Consider the following 18,428-nt stretch of genomic DNA (forward strand, 5'->3'; position numbering starts at 1 on the left):
TTGCAGGATTCTTGAACATATTCTCAGTTCAAATATAATGAATTTCCTTGAGACAGAGAAGTTGCTGTCCATGCATCAGCACAGCTTTAGAAAGCATCGCTCCTGCGAAACGCAACTTGCCTTTTTTTCCTTCATTCAGGTGGTGAGTATCTTCCAGAGTCAATGAAGGTAGTGAGATTGCGGAAGGATTACTGTCAGTAGATGTGTCCCTATCTCGGTTCTTTTCTCAACAATCTCAGGAGTCAAATGATGCAGTGTGTTCAGTGAAGATGGTGTCTAGAAATGGATGCCAATATGGCATCGTCAGCATGTTGTTGCCTAGGAGAAGGCCTAGTTTGAACATCCTGAAGGAGAGAGGAGGGACCACTACATACTTCTGCCACTGAGCAGACAACCATGTTACCAGTGTCTTCCAGCTTCTTTTGGTTGCCAATACTGCATATCACAAAAACCCTACAGATTCAAATGCTCATAACGAAAAAAACCACCACCACTTAGACTATCAATGGAAGAACTGAAGACAATGATTGGTATCATGTACACCAGAAGCAGGTTTTGTTATAAGTGTGATTTGTTGGATGACCTTCGGTAAGTATGAGGCATGAAATGACAAGAAGGATTCCGTGAACTCACAGGATTCCTCTGCATCACTGAGAAGTCATCTGGAGTTAAACACATCCATGTTGACAGGTTCATCCATATTTCTGAAATACACAAAAACATCATGCTAAATTGCCTCCACTGGAGAAAATATTACAACTGGTAAGGAGTTACTGGAAAATAAAGCAAGGTACAGGTTTACTGAGTTTATGCTAAACAAAACTGACAAATATAGAATCAAGATTTGGATAACTGCAGATGTAGCACCTAATTACATTTACGACTCCATCCGAGTTCGCCAGACAAGCCATTAGGAGAGTACGCCGTTTCTTGTTTCGTGGAACCATTTTTAAACTAAGGAAGGAACATCACAACAGACAACTCCTCACATCCCTTCACACTGCCAAGAAATTTCAACAAAGGAAAATGTCATTAATGGGAACAAGGAACAAGATTCTCTGAGAAATTCCTGACTGCATGATGAAGATCAAATCTGTCTTTCATTCTACAACAATTTTGAAAAAGACAGATAAGCCAGAGTGCACCCTAACAGTGTACTAGGGCAAGAAGAATAAGAATGTCATTATTTCAGCACAATACATCCTCAAGCAGCAGTGAGTGAAGAAGGAAACGACGACACCAGAAACAGTTACTTCCTATAACACCACAAAGGGTGGTGTGGACATAATTGGTCAACTGATTCATAAATACCGAGTTTACTCAAATCTAAGCCGCACTTTTTTCCAATTTTTGTAATCCAAAAAACCACCTATAGCTTAGAATTGAGAGCAAAGTAAGCAGAAGTTCTGAAAAATTTTGGTAGGTGCCGCCACAACTAACTTCTGTTGTCGAATGTATGTAGCGCTACACAGGCATGCTTTGCAGGCACAAAGATAGACACTGGTACCAAAACCTCCACGTACATAAATAAATTTTTAAAAAAAAGTAGAAGACTAGCTTTTTTTCTCTGCCCCGAGTTTCGACCACTTCATTTTCATACATTATCCAATGGAGTAAATAGAAATTCCATATTGTTCATCTTCGAATGTAGCAGCCTTTCAAATACTTGTAGCAACAAAAATAAATTACTTTACACAAAAATACCAACAATGCACAAGGCTTTAGGATTGTTGCATGAGTTGATACGCTGGGGCTCATTAAGATTTCACGTAGCGGCACCTATTGCTTCATGGAATTTTGCGAAGTGCTTGTTGGTGTTAATGAACCATAACGAGGCGATTTCATTATAGTGCCAAATTCAAGAGGGGAGTTACTTCTTTTGCAGAACAAAGTTCTAATCATGCAGCAGGTCTGCGATACGCGATTGATGAGAGCAACATCAGGGGATGGCAGCTGCAGAGAGACAAATTATTTGAATGTTCAAGTAGTAGGAAAGCATTTAATGGGCCAAAGTGCGGCCGATATCATGCACTAGAAGTGATTTTAAATTAATTTGTTAAGGAACAGCGTCAGAAATTCCTGCCTGTGAATGCCAAAATTTTAAAAATTAAGGCACATGAAATTGCTAGAGAGCAAAAAATCAAAATTTTAAGGCTAGTCGCAGCTGGATTGATCTGTTTATGAAGTGTTGGAGTTTTTCACTTTGGAGGCGAACTTCCGAACTTCAGTTGCACAGAAGCTGCCGAAAAATTATGAAGAAAAACTTGTGGAATTTCAGCGCTTTCATAATTAGACAGCACACAGAAAAGCAATACCTTCTTGGTCAGATAGGAAATGCTGACCAAACTCCTGTATATTTTGACATGCCGTCAAATTATACGGTTGACGGCAAAGGAAAGAAAGACATAAGTGTTCTTATATCAGGGGGTGAAAAACTGCAGATGACTGTCATGCTTACTTGCTTGCACAGCAGATGGACATAAATTACCCCCATTCATAGTTTTCAAGCTTTACCGAAATTGGAAGTGCTTTCAAAAACTGTAATTGTACGAGCAAATGAAACTGGGTGGTTTTCGGAGGACGTGGTGCTGGAATGGATTAGGCGTGTGGGGAATAATCATCCTGGCGCATTGCTTGGTTTATGCAGTCTGTTGGTATAAGATGTGTACGCAGGCCAGACAACAACTGCAGTAAAACAAAAATTAGAGGAAAGCAAAACAGATTTGGCAGTAATTCCAGGTGGGATGACGTCAATTGTTCAAGCACTTGACGTCTGTTTGAATAAACAATTTAAGGACAAGCTTAAGCGCATGTACACAGACTGGCCTTCGAAAAGCGACAGACAACTGACACCAACAGGATGTGTCAAATGTGCAAGTTTGTCACAAGTGTGCCAATGGATTTATGATGCATGGAAGTGTGTTCCAAATCAGACTGTGCAACAAGCATTTAAAAAATGTTCGCTATCCAATGCACTAGATGGTACAGAGGACGATGCTCTGTGTGACGAAATGAACAACAAAGAATTGAGTGACTGTGATTCAGAATCATGACTGGTACTTTAAACATCTCGTATACGATGTATTACAAACCTAATAAAATTTTGTTTTAAATTTCAGCGTTTAATTTCTGTTATTTTCATTCTTATTTTACAAGTGTTGCTACTCTGCATTGCACAGGATAGAAAATCATGGAGAGCTGCATCAAACCAGTCTACGGACTGAAGACAACAGCAACAATACACTCTGCATTCGAAGTCATCACTAAAAATCTACTACGAAAATCTGACTGGCAAGACTGTTTGGAATGTATGTCAATATGGCCAACGCTATGTTCTGAATTTTTTTCTACCTGTGACAAGAGATGGTTGTTAATAAGAACTTTTATGAATCTTAAATCACATGCAGTATTCTCGTCACCATAAGAATAATACGAATGTAAACATTATGCCATGTATTCTTTCATGTTTGCTGCCATCTCATTTAAATCCTGTCTGCCTAATAAACTACGAAAGTAGAGCAAGACAACAGCAAATATGGAAGAATATACATATCATGTCGTGTTTATATTCATATTATTCTTATGCTGAATAGTGATACTGTCAGAAATGAAGCACGGCAACTGACTAGATTTTTAAATCTAAGATGACTCTAATTTCTGTGCAGAATGTAATGTACTAAAGAGGCGTCTGCAAAGATTTCCAAACGGAGAAAAATTTACACTAAACTCTTGTTCAGAACATCACCTATCAGACACAGTCTATTATTTGGTTCTTGTTGATCATTATCAAAGAAAGCAGCAATGTAAGTAACACCATATAGCAGTCTCTTGCCATTGTTTCACTTATGAGACAATTCCTCTCTCTTTTTTATTGTAAGCAGCGGTAGTGCGCACAAACGCAAGCCATGCCATGAGTGGCAACAGGTCGTAAACACTCATTGTCAGAATGTGACAAACAATGCACGACACAGTCCAAAACGCATTTTCAGCTAGAGCGATGTAAACACCTATAACAAAGAGAATGGTACTTATCAAATTAAAGCAAAATAATCAATTGATTCAAACCAGACGAAGCACGTGGAAAAGGAAGGGTACCCGTATAAATATGGAACACCTGACGCATAGCAATAGCTACCTAGTAAAGCTTAACTGCTAAGCTTATGAACCAAACCAAACTACTGTAGCACTATCTTCATCCATTTGACCTAAATTGTGTCTCATGTTACAATGAACTAACTTTATTTTGATTTGGAGGTGTGGTCTAAAACATTCTCTCGCCTTGAATTTCAAGTCTCAAATTTCAGGTGCGGCTTATTCAGGAAAATTTCTTTTTCCTTGATTCCGAGTATCATTTTTCAGGTGCGGCTTACATTCAAGTAAATACGGTACTCAACTAAGGTTGCTTGCAGAAGATGGCTGTCACACGTATTTTACACCATCCTAGACACCACAGTAGCAATCAATTGGTTTATCATCTACAATCAAATAACCAAAAATAACTTGGAGAGGAAAACATTCATACTACAGCTGATAAATAAACTCGTGAATTGGAAACTGTTGTGACTCGCCGATTATTCAAAGTGCCGCCGCGCACGTCCCCTACATGCGGCGCTGTCTGCCAGCCATGCAGCAGCTGCACCACCTAAGCGGCCAGCCGAGCAGCGGCCGCTAGACTGAGACTCAGTGTTTAATCGAATGCCAACTTGTACACAGGTCAACTTACTCAGTGACTTATATGTGTTGTTGTGTTGTCCGACATATATGTGTTAAATTTGAAGATTTAACAGAAACAACACAGAGTGGGGCAGGAGCAAGAAAGCCAATCTAATCAAGAAGTTGTTGTAGGACTGGATGAATCAAAAGAGTGAAAGAAGTGTCCAATTGGAATATGCAAAGGAAACAAGACCAAGAACACCTGTGAGAAATTGCAAACAAGCTGTCTGTGGAAAATGTGTACAAAAAATAACAATAATCTGCTCAAAGTGTGATTTCTGTTTTTAGAAATAAATAAATGAAGTAAATGAATAAATGTTGGGAATTTTAGACATAGGTCACATTTCTGGGTGTACATAAAACAGTAACCTTTTAGTAGTAAAATTTCAAAGTAAGCCTTTGGCTGAAATGTGTGCACAACATAGAAATGAATGGGAGAAATTAAGGTCTTACTTTAACAATACTGTAGATTTGTAATGTAAATTTTATTAGAGTCATCTTCCTACTGTTATAGGCAAGTCACATTTTCCACTGTTCTAGTGTTACAGTATTTATCTATTTCATTGTTGCAGAGACATTACCCAGCATCACACTGCCGAAATAAACACATAACTTCCACGTGCACCATCTCAAGACATCCTGGAAAAGTTCAAAAACTGGTCAATAGTAAAAAGAAATATATCAAAATAAAAAAAGTGACTGGTTACATTTTTTTGTTTTATGTCAGCATTCCATGTTTTATGTCACGGACTCCATAATATCCACAGTGGATAAGCTTAATGTGTTGCTACCTAACCAGATAGCTGAAAGAGTGTGTGTGTTTTGGACATGTAAACTTAAACCAATGAAACTACCCTTCCAATAAGATTTAATAAAAATGTGCCTCTCTGAAAACTATTTTAACAAGTCAAATCAAGTCAGCCAATATAGTGAAAAAAGTGAAATTATTTTGTTAAAAACAGATATATCTCTTTACAAGAACATAGATCTTAATTCAGAACTGTACAGCATGTGACTATAACTAAGCCATAAACTTATTGCTTATGTAGTCACACTCATTCTAAATAACGTCTGTTCGTATGTCAACAGGGAACATATTAACATCTCAGCGTCAGAAAAAGGAAATTGGGGGGTGAGGGTGGGGGGGGGGGGGGGGGGCACAGTGCAATTCATTGCTAAAGCTGTTTTGTTCTTGTTTCATTTTTTATCATGGCGAGTTTAAGTGAACAATGTGCAGCTGAAAAATTTCATTTTCTACTCAGTAAAATGCTGAAAACAGAATACCAAGAAGATGGTATTGGAAAAACTCAGGTGTACAAGTAGTCTGCTTTATTTAAAAATGATGACATGTTGATACATGACAAACTTCAGTCTAGATTTCCATCAACTGCCCAAATCGAAGAAAATATTTAAAAAATTTGAGTGCTTGTGCTCACAGACCGTTTTAAGTAGATTGTGCAACAGTGTTTCTGTAAAAAGACTCAATTTGTGGCAGACAGGAGACTGGTTATTCTACCACGACATCACGTCTACATACACAGCAACCTCTGCTAGACAGATTTTGACTAAAAATGGCATGGTTCTGCTGCCCCACGCACCATACGTACCAGACCTGGCTCCGGGAGACTTTCTTATTTTCACACATGGAAAGGGGCATGAAAGGACACCGACTTGACAACACTGAAGAAGTCAAGAAAAAAAACAGGGGGGGGCACTCTTAACCATTTCTAAAACCGGCTACCAAAAATGTTTCGAACAGTGGAAGGACTGTTCAGACAAATGTATTAGTTGTATTGGAACTTTTTTGAAGGGGATAAGGTTGTTTAGTAAACAGTTTTAAAATATATAGCTTTTACAAAATAAATATCTTTTTGGGTAACCCCCTGTAGATTGCTACGTGACATAAAGATGACTTTTGAGTTGCAGAGCCATGTGGAGTGGCTGCGTGGTTTAAGGCAACATGTCACGAAATGCATGACCCCTCCTGCCGGAGGTTCGAGTCCTACGTCACGCATGGGTGTGTGTGAGCATGTGATGTTCTTTGTGTAAGTTAATTTAAGTTGTGTAAGTCTAGTGACCGATGACTTCAACAGTTTGGTTCCTTAGCAATTCACAGACATTTAAACATTTTTTTCAGAGTTTCAGAGTGGCCCAATGAAAAGACTGTTACACACACACACACACACACACACACACACACACACACAAATAAGCGCATCTAATTCACACATGACTGCTACCAATGGCGACTCTGAACAGAATGTGATTGTCACATGAAGGAGAGGGATAGCAGGTTCAAATGACTCTGAGCACTATGGGATTTAACTTCTGAGGTCATCAGTCCCCTAGAACTTAGAACTACTTAAATCAAACTAACCTAAGGACATACACACATCCATGCCCGAGGCAGGATCCAAACCCGCGACCGCAGCTGTCATGGGGGGATAGCAGGGTATCTACATCTACATCATAGAGTGTTTGAAGAATGATTGTTATTAAGCCTCTCTATTTTCTATAATTTCTCGAATTTTCTCCTTGTTGTCAATACACGAGATGTACATAAGAAGGGGGGAAGGGTGGGGGGGTAAGTAATATGTTGTCCAACTCCTTCTGAAAAGTGCAGATGGGGGAGAGAAGAGTGGTGTCGGGCAGGGCTTGCAGGGACTAAAGACTGTCACGTGGGGTTAGGGGAAGGAAGGCGAACGGAAGGCGGGGTGAGCAGAAGGGGGGAGTGGTGGGGAGGCGAAGAGTGGTGATGGGGCGGGCGAGGGTGGTGGCGGGCGATAGTGGTGGCGGGGTTGGGGGGTGAGCGAAAGGTGGGAGGCAAGCGGAAGGTGGGGGCGGGCGAGCGGAAGGTGGGGGGGGCGAGCGGAAGGTGGGGAGGCAAGCGGAAGGTGGGGGGGGGGCGAGCGGCGGAAGGTGGGGGGGGGCGAGCGGCGCTAGGTGGGGGGGTGGCAAGCAGCGCAAGGTGGGGGGGGGGGGCGAGCGGAAGGTGGGGAGGGCGAGCGGAAGGTCGGGGTGGGGACGAGCGGAAGGTGGGGGGGGCGAGCGGAAGGTGGGGGGGCGAGCGGATGGTGGGGGGGCGAGCGGAAGGTGGGGGGGCGAGCGGAAGGTGGGGGGGCGAGCGGAAGGTGGGGGGGCGAGCGGAAGGTGGGGGGGCGAGCGGAAGGTGGGGGGGCGAGCGGAAGGTGGGGGGGCGAGCGGAAGGTGGGGGGGCGAGCGGAAGGTGGGGGGGCGAGCGGAAGGTGGGGGGGCGAGCGGAAGGTGGGGGGGCGAGCGGAAGGTGGGGGGGCGAGCGGAAGGTGGGGGGGCGAGCGGAAGGTGGGGGGGCGAGCGGAAGGTGGGGGGGCGAGCGGAAGGTGGGGGGGGCGAGCGGAAGGTGGGGGGGCGAGCGGAAGGTGGGGGGGCGAGCGGAAGGTGGGGGGGCGAGCTGAAGGTGGGGGGGGCGAGCTGAAGGTGGGGGGGGCGAGCGGAAGGTGGGGGGGCGAGCGGAAGGTGGGGGGGGGGCGAACGGAAGGTGGGGGGGGCGAGCGGAAGGTGGGGGGGGCGAGCGGAAGGTGGGGGGGCGAGCGGAAGGTGGGGGGGGGGCGTGCGGCGGGAGAGGAGAGGAGAGGAGAGGAGAATGGATGGGGGCAGGATGGGTGGGTACACTGGCAGAGGGTGCCACACAAAGACAGTGAAGGAATATACAAAAGTAAGGAGGTGCTATGAAGGGGGGAGGAGCAAATTGTTGTCGGAAGGTGTAGGGACAGTAGGTTACCTTAGGTTGAGGATGGGATGATTTTCGGAGCATATAACGTGTTGTAAGGATAACTCCCATCTGTGTAATTCAGAAAAGCTGGTGGTGGAGGTGAGGGTTGAGATTACCTGGGTTGTCAAGCAGCCATTGAAATCAAACACATTGTGTTCAGCTGCATGTTGTGCCACCAGGTCGTCTACTTTGTTCTTGACCACAGTTTGGTGGTGGCCATTCATCCTGGTGGACACATGGTTGGTAGTGATGCCAATATAAATAGCTGTGCAATGATTGCACCAGAGCTGGTATATGACTTCACTCACTCCACTTCGGAGTGTAAACAGTTGACATAACAAAAATAGTAATCATGAAACCATTGCTAAATGAACAGGGGATGTTTATTAAGTATTTTGATATAGACTAATAGTTTTCTGGAATAGTTTAGTAAATTAATACAATAAGGACTGATTTCCTTGGCATGACATTCATGCAGTTGACATAAGGAACATAGATTTTCTGAAGTTTTGCATTAGAACACTAGGTGTCATGATCTAGGGTTAAAGTCTGAGCCTAGGGCTCGAAGTGAAATAACAGGTAGTGCTCAGAGACATAGTTTTCCTTGACTCTATTAGCAATTAATTACATACACACATTTCAATCATGCACTGTGGGACAAAGACAGTGCGGTGCCCAGTATTCAGTCCACCTGACGAGTGCAAGTAGTGTGGTAAAGATTGCTTAACTTATGTACTAATCATCAAAGTTATTGAATGCAAGAAGTGTTCAACTACAAATGGCATTGCTGACATAAACTTGTCCCAGTCCACAAGGATTCCACACATAAATATAATTCTAAGATTTCCTCCAAGAATCACATGTTAAATTAATTAGTAATTAATTTAACTAATATAAAACCAGTTACTCATGTATTTACAAACATTAGTAAAAGATAAGCAAATTAATAATTACTGTACATTTTTCTTAAGATCATGATGAAAATATAGTTCCTTTATTTTGTTGATTCTAGGATAGGCTAACACGTAGCTCCCTTCATGAGTAGTTCTGATTAGTTTGTATGGACCTGTGTAATGTACGAGGACCGTTTTGTTTTCCTACCCTCAATCACTTAGTATAGAACCTACACGAGCAGCAGAAAGTGGACATGCACTGTAGGCTACTGCACTACTTTCACAGTACACACTCCGTCACTGCCGACCTCAAGGCATCAGACCGTGTTGCAGTACAGCCATGTAAACACGGCTGCTGTCATTGTTGCTCTCACCAAGTGTGAATTATGAAGTGTAATTCAGTTTCTGCAAGCAGAAGGAAATAGTGCAGCAGAATTTCATCAGAGAATGACCTGAGTGTATGGTGATAACTTTATGACTGATAGTGTTGTGCATGAATGGTGCCGAAAGTTTGAAGATGGCTGAAATGACGTGCATGACGAAGGGGGTCGTTACAGCTGCCCTTGTTGAACAAGTTGACAGAATGTTTAGAGAAAATCGTAGGTTCACCAGAACTGCTTTGTCTATGGAAATTCCGGTAGTTTCAAGATCTGTCGTACACACTATCATTACTGAACATTTAGACTACAAAAAACTTTGTGATCGTTCATGGACGCCCACAAAGGTCACGAAATGGTGTCAGCGTTGAATTTCCTTTACCGTTATCACGATGAAGGAGAGACCTTTCTGAAATCAATTGTTACTGGGGATGAAACTTTGATCCAATATGACATGCTAGAAACAAAACAACAATCACGATGGATGCACCCAAATTCACCAAAAAAACATTCAAACAAACATTCAACAACAGAAAGGTTATGGCTGCCATGTTTTGGGACCAAAAAGGTGTGTTGCTTGTAGGGTTTATGCAGCCCAGAACCACTATCAATGCAGCTGCTTATTGTGAAACTTTATAATGTTTGGGGAGAACCATTCAAAACAAACAAAGAGGAATGATGACTTTCAGGGATTGTGTTGATCCATGACAACAGTCGTCCACACACTGCTAGAACAACCCAACGGCTCCATGAACAATTTCAATGGGAATTTTCGATCATCCACCGTTCAGTCCTGACCTGGCACACAGCGACTTTCATCTTTTCCCTGAACTGAAGATGTGGCTAGGAGAGCAGCACTTTCAAACCAATGAAGACCTTCAAAACAACGTCAATGCTCATTTGAAATCACTGGCGGTAACATTTTTTGAAGAGGGTATTGCATAGCTTGTCCACAGGTACGACAAATGTCTCAATCTTTCTGCTGGTTATGTTGAGAAGTAACCGTAAGTGTACAAAACTTCTGGTAATAAAATAATTGTTTTCTATGAACTTGTCTGTTATTTATAGCCTATCGGAGGTTGTAAAAAAGGCCCTCGTAATTGCCATTAACAGTTCTTATGTTGGAGAAGAGAAGATTTTGGGCAAGTTTTCAAAAGTATACAGTCTCCTACCCCATATCTTTGCATATGGCGAAGCTTATTCTCAATGAGAAGTTTTCTTGATGTGTGCTTGTTCTGTAAGAGTGACTAAAGTTTGCCTTACTTTATCTTCTCAAGCGCATTCTTCTCTGGGAAGATGCGGAAGAGGATCTATAAACTTGTTTCTTTCCTTTACCTTACATGCAAGTTCAGACACCTTTACATGTAGAATAATGTGGCAAATCGTTTACTGTTTGCTCAAATAGTCCAAGATGTTCTAATCAATGTGTTTGTTGGTTAGCTGCATAAGTGCATAGAAAGCTATTAAACTCACAAAAAATTGTCTTGTTAGTTAAACAGACAGGATATAGACCTAAATTTTCTGAGTTGTAAATACTTAAAAACCTAACCAAACAGTCTTACTACTACAAATCCTCTAAATACAAAGGAACTACTAATTCATTCTTCTGTCATTATATCTCCAAATCAGCAAATCTCATGTCTTTGACAAACTTTACACAGTCTTTGATGTCTAATTTAATTCTTCTTTCAAAATGTACCATGTGCGGGAGCTGTTATAGTGTAGTGAGGAGGGGATTTGTGGCAAATATCATAGGAAATATTTTCACTGGGAGGGGTTCAGTGGGAAAACAGAAGAGGCTCTATCCTAGAACTGCAGAGTATGCAAAAGGGACATTTTGATTGAGGAACAGGAAAGGAAAATCTGTGCCCTTCAGGCACAGTTGAAAGAAGCACAGGAGGAACTTATCAAGATCAAGGGAGACAGTGGGGAGAAGGATGGCTGGGAACGGGCTGTTGTTAAGGAGACAGGGAGAAAGAGAACACAGTTTGATAGTATCATTATCAACACTAGAAATGTGTATCTACCAATGCCAGAGTTAAGTGAAACAGAGCCTCATGCAAGACTAGGAGAAGAATGTGCACTACTCTTCAACCAATGTCAGAAAGCCTAGGAATGCTAATGCTAATGCTGCTGCTGCCGCTGCAGCCATGGGCGAGATGTAGGGCCTCAAATACAGGAAAGTTTAGAGGAAGTGTACCAGGTTACCAGCATTTTCAAACCAAATGTAGAGCTAAGTCAGGTGACAGAGGACTTTGAGTCTTTATGTAAGGATTTTTCCAAAAGAGGACTAAGTAGTGACAGTGGTTGGCGCAGGAAACAGTTTGGACAGGAATGGTGCATATGACATAGGTGGTTGTAGCTGTTCGCCTTCTTTATTTCTTTGTTGATTGTCCTCAGTGCCAACGTACTGCATTGCTACACTGGCTGAAAAATGGGTTGTGGATTCTGACACTGACTACTGTAAATAACATAGCCAACATGTGCACAGTTGCGTTTCACAGTACTTTAATTTCACTGTTCACAACCCCCTAATAATACACAGTTGTATTACCACTGCACTATTGTGTAACTTTCGAGAAGCCTCATTAATAGTGTGCAGGCAAACCTCCACATACTGCTACAATAGTTTACTACTGAACATCTACGAGCAGTAAAAACCTAACCACAAAGTTCACATGTCTTGAAGAATAGAAAGGTACATATGGAGCAGACACTGCCATTGGTTTAAGGCACGCCTTATTGGTGTAACACTTATTTCGCTGTTTAGTTGATGCATTGTTGACATTCTAACCAATACAGGTTCGTCGTCCGAAACTCGGCCATGGACTGACTGTCTCGTGACCTAAAATCGGGCCCTTATATTTCATAACAATAGGCACTGAAACTACACATTGTTTGAAGTTAAATTTACAGAAATTACAATTATAACTTAACTCATGAAATTAAATGAATACACCAAAAAATTCGTTCCTTTTAACAGTTTCTTCTACTACAATGTTTAGGCCGAATTATTTGATGAAATGATGAAATGATGAAATTGACATATAGATTTACGCAAACAATACTTTTGACAAAACTGGAAATTACTTTGGAATTAATCAAGGGCTGGTTTTGCTAACATGTTTCCAAATAGAGCCAAATAGATCCTTTAAGAATCCTAGTGTCTAATCTTCCAAACGTTTATAATTATTACAGAATTTATGTTTGTTTATACGTCAACAATAAAATTTAAGTACAACAATAGAATTTAAGTGAAGAAACAATTACTGATTTCAAACTATAACAAAATATACTAATGAGGAATAGTCATAATAAATTAGAAAATCAATTACATACATAAAACTAAGCACAAAATTAGATCTGGTGCTATATTCTTTAAAACTAAGCTCCAACCTTTCTCTTTTATGGAAATGCAGATTATATTCACGTATGTTAATGGTAATTTGTTAAAATTTAAAAAATGAATTTGAGGGAGACAGATGGTGAAACGTGAGGGGAAGTAAAAATATCCAAGCTTGCTTCGTCGCATTGTGACCTGGAAAAAGGCAGCTTTCCTGTGTCCTTTGGAATTGGAATTACTGCATTCTTCTATATGTATATAGGTATTTTGACTGTCTCATACGTCTTGTGCACCAGATGGAACAGTTTCAGAATGGCCAACTCTCTCAAGGATCTCAACAGTTCTGATGGAATGTCCTCTACCTCAGATACCTTGTTTTGACTAAGGTCTTTCAGTGCTTAGTCAAAGTCTTCTCACAGTCTCACACCTCCCAAATAATCTTAATCTACTTCCTCTTCCCTTTCTATAATATTGCCTTCAAGTTCATTTCCCTTGTATAGCACTTCTATGCATACCTTCCACATCTCTGTTTTCCCTAATTTGCTTTGTACTGCCCTGCCACCCGATTTCTTGCTATACAGTTGCTTCTCTTTTCTCCACTTGTTTCCTCTAGGTGCATATATCTTTCGCCTAGTCATATATGCTTCCGTAGCTTTGCATTTGTCCTTTAGCCAAACCCACTTAGTCATTTTGCACTTGTGGTCAATTTTTAATTCCTTTTGAATGATTTATTTACCACATTTTTACATATTCTTTTTGTTAGTTAAATCTAATATCTTCTATGTTACATAAGGCCTTGTCTTTTTACCTATTCATTTCTCTGCTGCATTCAATATTTAATTTCTCAAAGCTACCAATTCACCTTCCATTGTATTTATTTCCTCTGTTTTAGTCAATCATTGCCTAATTTTCCTTCTGAAATCTCCTTATTTTTGCAATTTCTTCAATTTTAATCTGCTGTTAATAACCAATAAATTATGGTCAGAATCCACATATGCCCCTACATTCAATTTAAAATCAGTTTTTAAAGCACAACTAGCACAGTTTAAATTTATTTGGTTATATACTGTAATTTAAGTAATATTCAGAATACTTCCATAGGATAACCTGTAAAAGTCTATCACATTTTTATACTGAAACTAATAACATATTTCTCTGTGGATTGCAGTTCCAACATGCTCAGGGTTGAAATAAACATCTTACAATTTAGTAATCAAACAACAAAAATATTATAACCTTTGAGTGCAGTGTTTATGTCCTTTTTACTGACACACAAACCTTTGCCAAACATTGTACTACAGATTTCTGAATACTTAACTAATGTTATAAAAACCAAGAGAAACTTAATTTTTACAAATTCGATTGTTTCAGATAAATCCATATGATGGGCACTTTTATAAAGATGGATCCAGAATTGTGCAATAAAATAGTAACTGTAGAGTGAAATTAAGTGAAAGGAATCCAGTAAATGATGGATACATTCTCTACAAAAAAAACTACCACACAGAATAAAAAGCACAGAATGATACACATTTAGAAATAAATTAAAAAATTATTTAACCTCAACCATCTATTAAGACAGCAACATTTTGGCAAAAAGAATATTTTTGTTGTAAAAGAGTACCTATGCAGATGAAATGTATATTGTGTAAATGATGTATCCTTGTATATGGAATTTTCTGCTCAGGATATTTATTGTGGTTTCAGTTACCTCAAAATGTATAATAGATTGCTGAAGATAGTCAAGCACAGGACACAAGTAATGAGTGAACTGGAGTGAGTGATTTGAGAGTTAAGTGCAAGTGAGACAGTGTACAATAATAGCCATGTGGGTATGGTACTAATTAGAATAAAGTTGTAATACAACAACAATTCTACTATGTTGAAACATATTTCTCTGTAACTTGCACTATTTAATAGCACTGCGCAAAAAATCTTGGGGAAAACTACAGTGCTGCTGCTGCTACTACTACTCCTACTCCTAATACAACCACTATGACAACAACGACCACCACCACCACCAACATTGCCACAATTTACAAGTAGATTGTTCACAATTTTTAAACTCACCCTAGCTCGGGCCCTACACTCTTGCTTCGGTACCTGCTGCACCTAAATAGATCATAGATAACAAATGTATATTAATGTTATCTATATAATACACACACTGGCTTGAGAGACAGAGAGAGAGAGAGAGAGAGAGAGAGAGAAAGAGAGAGAGAGAATTGCTAACATTAAAAACTGAATAAGTACAGCATTTGGAAACTGTCAAAGATAAACTATAGCAACATATGCATTCTCAAAGAAGTATGAGCAGTGAAACTAAATAGATATGCACATATCTAAAACACGCAACAAGTACACAAACATGCAAATTAACACACATTCCAAAACAAATGTGGTGCATAAGACATGGCATAACAGCAGCAGACCTAATTCTTACTTTCTATGAGAGTGTGGTTCTTTCAATTGCTAGGAAGGATACTCTTGCATCTAATCAGTTGTCTTTTGCATCTCTCTGAATAAGGTGGAAAAACTGTAGCCAACACTATTTCAGGGAGGTATGATATTTCATATCCAATTAAAGAGTCAAGTTACACTGGGAAATAATACCCTGGGTCATTTTAAGTCCTCTGTAGGAGCTTTCAGTAACTGGACTACCACTTAGAAAAGTACAAAGAAGCAAAGTTTACAACTGACCAGAGGCTGTTGCTCTTATTAGGACAGAGGTATTCTGTATCATTTCCGAAGCTGTCCTCAGTATGTTCTATGATGAATGTTGGTTAAAGAGGTACTGCCAAACATTCTGGTAAAAAATAAATATGGTGGGTAATACCACCCTGCATTCTAACAGTGCTCTCCCTTCTCCCATGCTATAGCCAAGGATGAAGATGCAACAGGCTTGTAATAGTCAGCATCATAATTACACTGCATAGCCAAATGGACTGCTAAGGCCTCAAACCCTCTGGTTTCAGACTGTTTAATTCATTTCACTATGGATTATCCTGCCTGATGGCACACACTAAGTAGGATGGCACAGGCTAAGTAGGGGCTCTCTCCACAGCTGGCACCCTGGTGTGGAGGGTATTGCCCTGTGTTCTAGTGTCCCAAAGAAGGCAGGCACACATTCCTTGGGAGAGTTCTCAATTTAGATACCATTAACGCATTCAGAACGAGGGGTAGAAGACGGACATCCTGGATTGACAATTTAAAAAATTGGTACAACTGCTCAACGTCAGAACTCCTTAGATCAGCCAAATCAAGATCAGAAATTGCCATGATGACAGCCAACCTTCTTAGAGGAGACGGCACATGAAGAAGAAGAAGAACACATTCAGGACATCAACTGTGCAAGTACATGGTGCACCTCCCCCCTTCTCCATCTCTCTCAAATACTGATAGTCTGACATATGGATTCAGGTGCAGCAGGTGATTTGTCAAGAGCAGGTGATTATGTGCCAAATTTGGTGCCTTTCCTTACACAACTCAAATTTCAGAAGAACTTTTAAGTAAGCAGAGGTCAAATTCTGGTAGGTACAATGTACATGGAACTCATGTTGTTGGCAGTCTCTCAAAAATTTCAAAGATAATTATGATGTCATACCAAAGTACCTTTGTTCAGCTTTAGAAATGAAAACATCATCATCCACAACATAACCAAATTTCAACATATGAACTCCAAATTGTTACAGTGCAGAAGTGCTGTAACAAATATGTCAGAAAAGGTCACGCATAGAACTGTTGTTAGGGAGGTCTTAGTGCTCGGTTCCTATTTAAGCTAGGAACATGGGGTAAATGCTTTTGATTTAGCCCAGATCAGTGGCCACTTGTATAGTCAATTGAACATTTGTCGTATTATAGCTATGTTACAGTATACAGTATTTAGCAAGGGTTTGAGGAATGAACTGGAGCTGGCCCACAGGGCATACTGTAAGACTCGATAAATTCCTTTTACAATAGATTTGAACTGAGCTGAAATTAATACTCTGCTAATGGGACCATCTATATGTGCACAGTTTGGATTTTACATGCAAAAGGCGTCACCCTTAAATAACTCCAGACCAGAGTGAGACTGATGGTTCAAATTTCGTCCACTGATGTATTGGACTTTTGTCTAAGATAAGCTTTAACCTATTGAAAAATCTTGCTTTGTTTGAATTTTATGTGGTTTAAACTTTGCACAAAGGTATATAAATGAATAAATATGAAACAAATCTTTTTGTATCTTTATCCATTGTTGAGATATGACGATTTCAAGTCGAGCTAAATGTACGCTACTGGCCATTAAAATTGCTACACCACGAAAATGATGTGCTACAGACGCTAAATTTAACCAACAGGAAGAACATGCTGTGATATGCAAATGATTAGCTTTTCAGAGCATTCACACAAGGTTGGCGCCGCTGGCGACACCTACAACATGCTGACGTGAGGAAAGTTTCCAACAAATTTCTCATACACAAACAGCAGTTCACCGGCGTTGCCTGGTGAAACGTTGTTGTGATGCCTCGTGTAAGGAGGAGAAATGCATACCATCACGTTTTCGACTTTGATAAAGGTCGGATTATACCCCATCGCGATTGTGGTTTATCGTATCGTGACATTGCTGTTAGCATTGGTTGAGATCCAACGACTGTTAGCAGAATATGGAATCGGTGGGTTCTGGAGGGTAATACGGAACGCCGTTCTGGATCCCAACGACCTCGTTTCACTAGCAGTCGAGATGACAGGCATCTTATCCGTATGGCTGTAAGAATCGTGCAGTCACGTCTCAATCCCTGAGTCAACAGATCGGAACGTTTGCAAGACGACAACCATCTGCACAAACAGTTCAACAACGTTTGCAGCAGCATGGACTATCAGCAGGCTGTGGTTACCCTTGACGCTGCATCACAGACAGGAGTGCCTGCGATAGTGTACTCAACGACAAACCTGGGTGCACGAATGGCAAGACATCATTTCTTTGGATGAATCCAGGTTCTGCTTACAGCATCATGATGGTCTCATCTGTGTTTGGCGACATCACGGTGAACGCACATTGGAAGTGTGTATTCGTCATCGCCATACTAGCATACTACCCGGCGTGATGGTATGGGGTGCCATTGGTTACACGTCTCGGTCACCTCTTGTTCGCAATGACGGCACTTTGAACAGTGGATGTTACATTTCTGATGTGTTACTACACATGGCTCTACCCTTCATTCGATCCCTGCGAAACCCTACATTTCAGCAGGATAATGCACGACCACATGTTGCAGGTCCTGAACGGGCCTTTCTGGATACAGAAAATGTTAGACTGCTGCCCTGGCCAGCACATTCTCCAGACCTCTCACCAATTGAAAACGTCTGGT

At 40.7% G+C, this 18,428-nt stretch overlaps 1 protein-coding gene across 1 annotated transcript in view; it reads right to left on the reverse strand.

Moving 5' to 3' along the window:
* The window catches only part of LOC126188811 (eukaryotic translation initiation factor 5B-like), a 446,346-nt gene that overhangs the window by 275,994 nt on the left and 151,924 nt on the right, over positions 1-18,428 (reverse strand). The window contains exon 5 of the mRNA XM_049930424.1: positions 15,148-15,189. Coding sequence (XP_049786381.1) covers positions 15,148-15,189 — 42 coding nt within the window. The remainder of the gene's footprint in view (positions 1-15,147; positions 15,190-18,428) is intronic.

This window comes from Schistocerca cancellata, chromosome 5 (genome assembly GCF_023864275.1).
Source record: "Schistocerca cancellata isolate TAMUIC-IGC-003103 chromosome 5, iqSchCanc2.1, whole genome shotgun sequence".
NCBI classification, from domain to species: domain Eukaryota; kingdom Metazoa; phylum Arthropoda; class Insecta; order Orthoptera; family Acrididae; genus Schistocerca; species Schistocerca cancellata.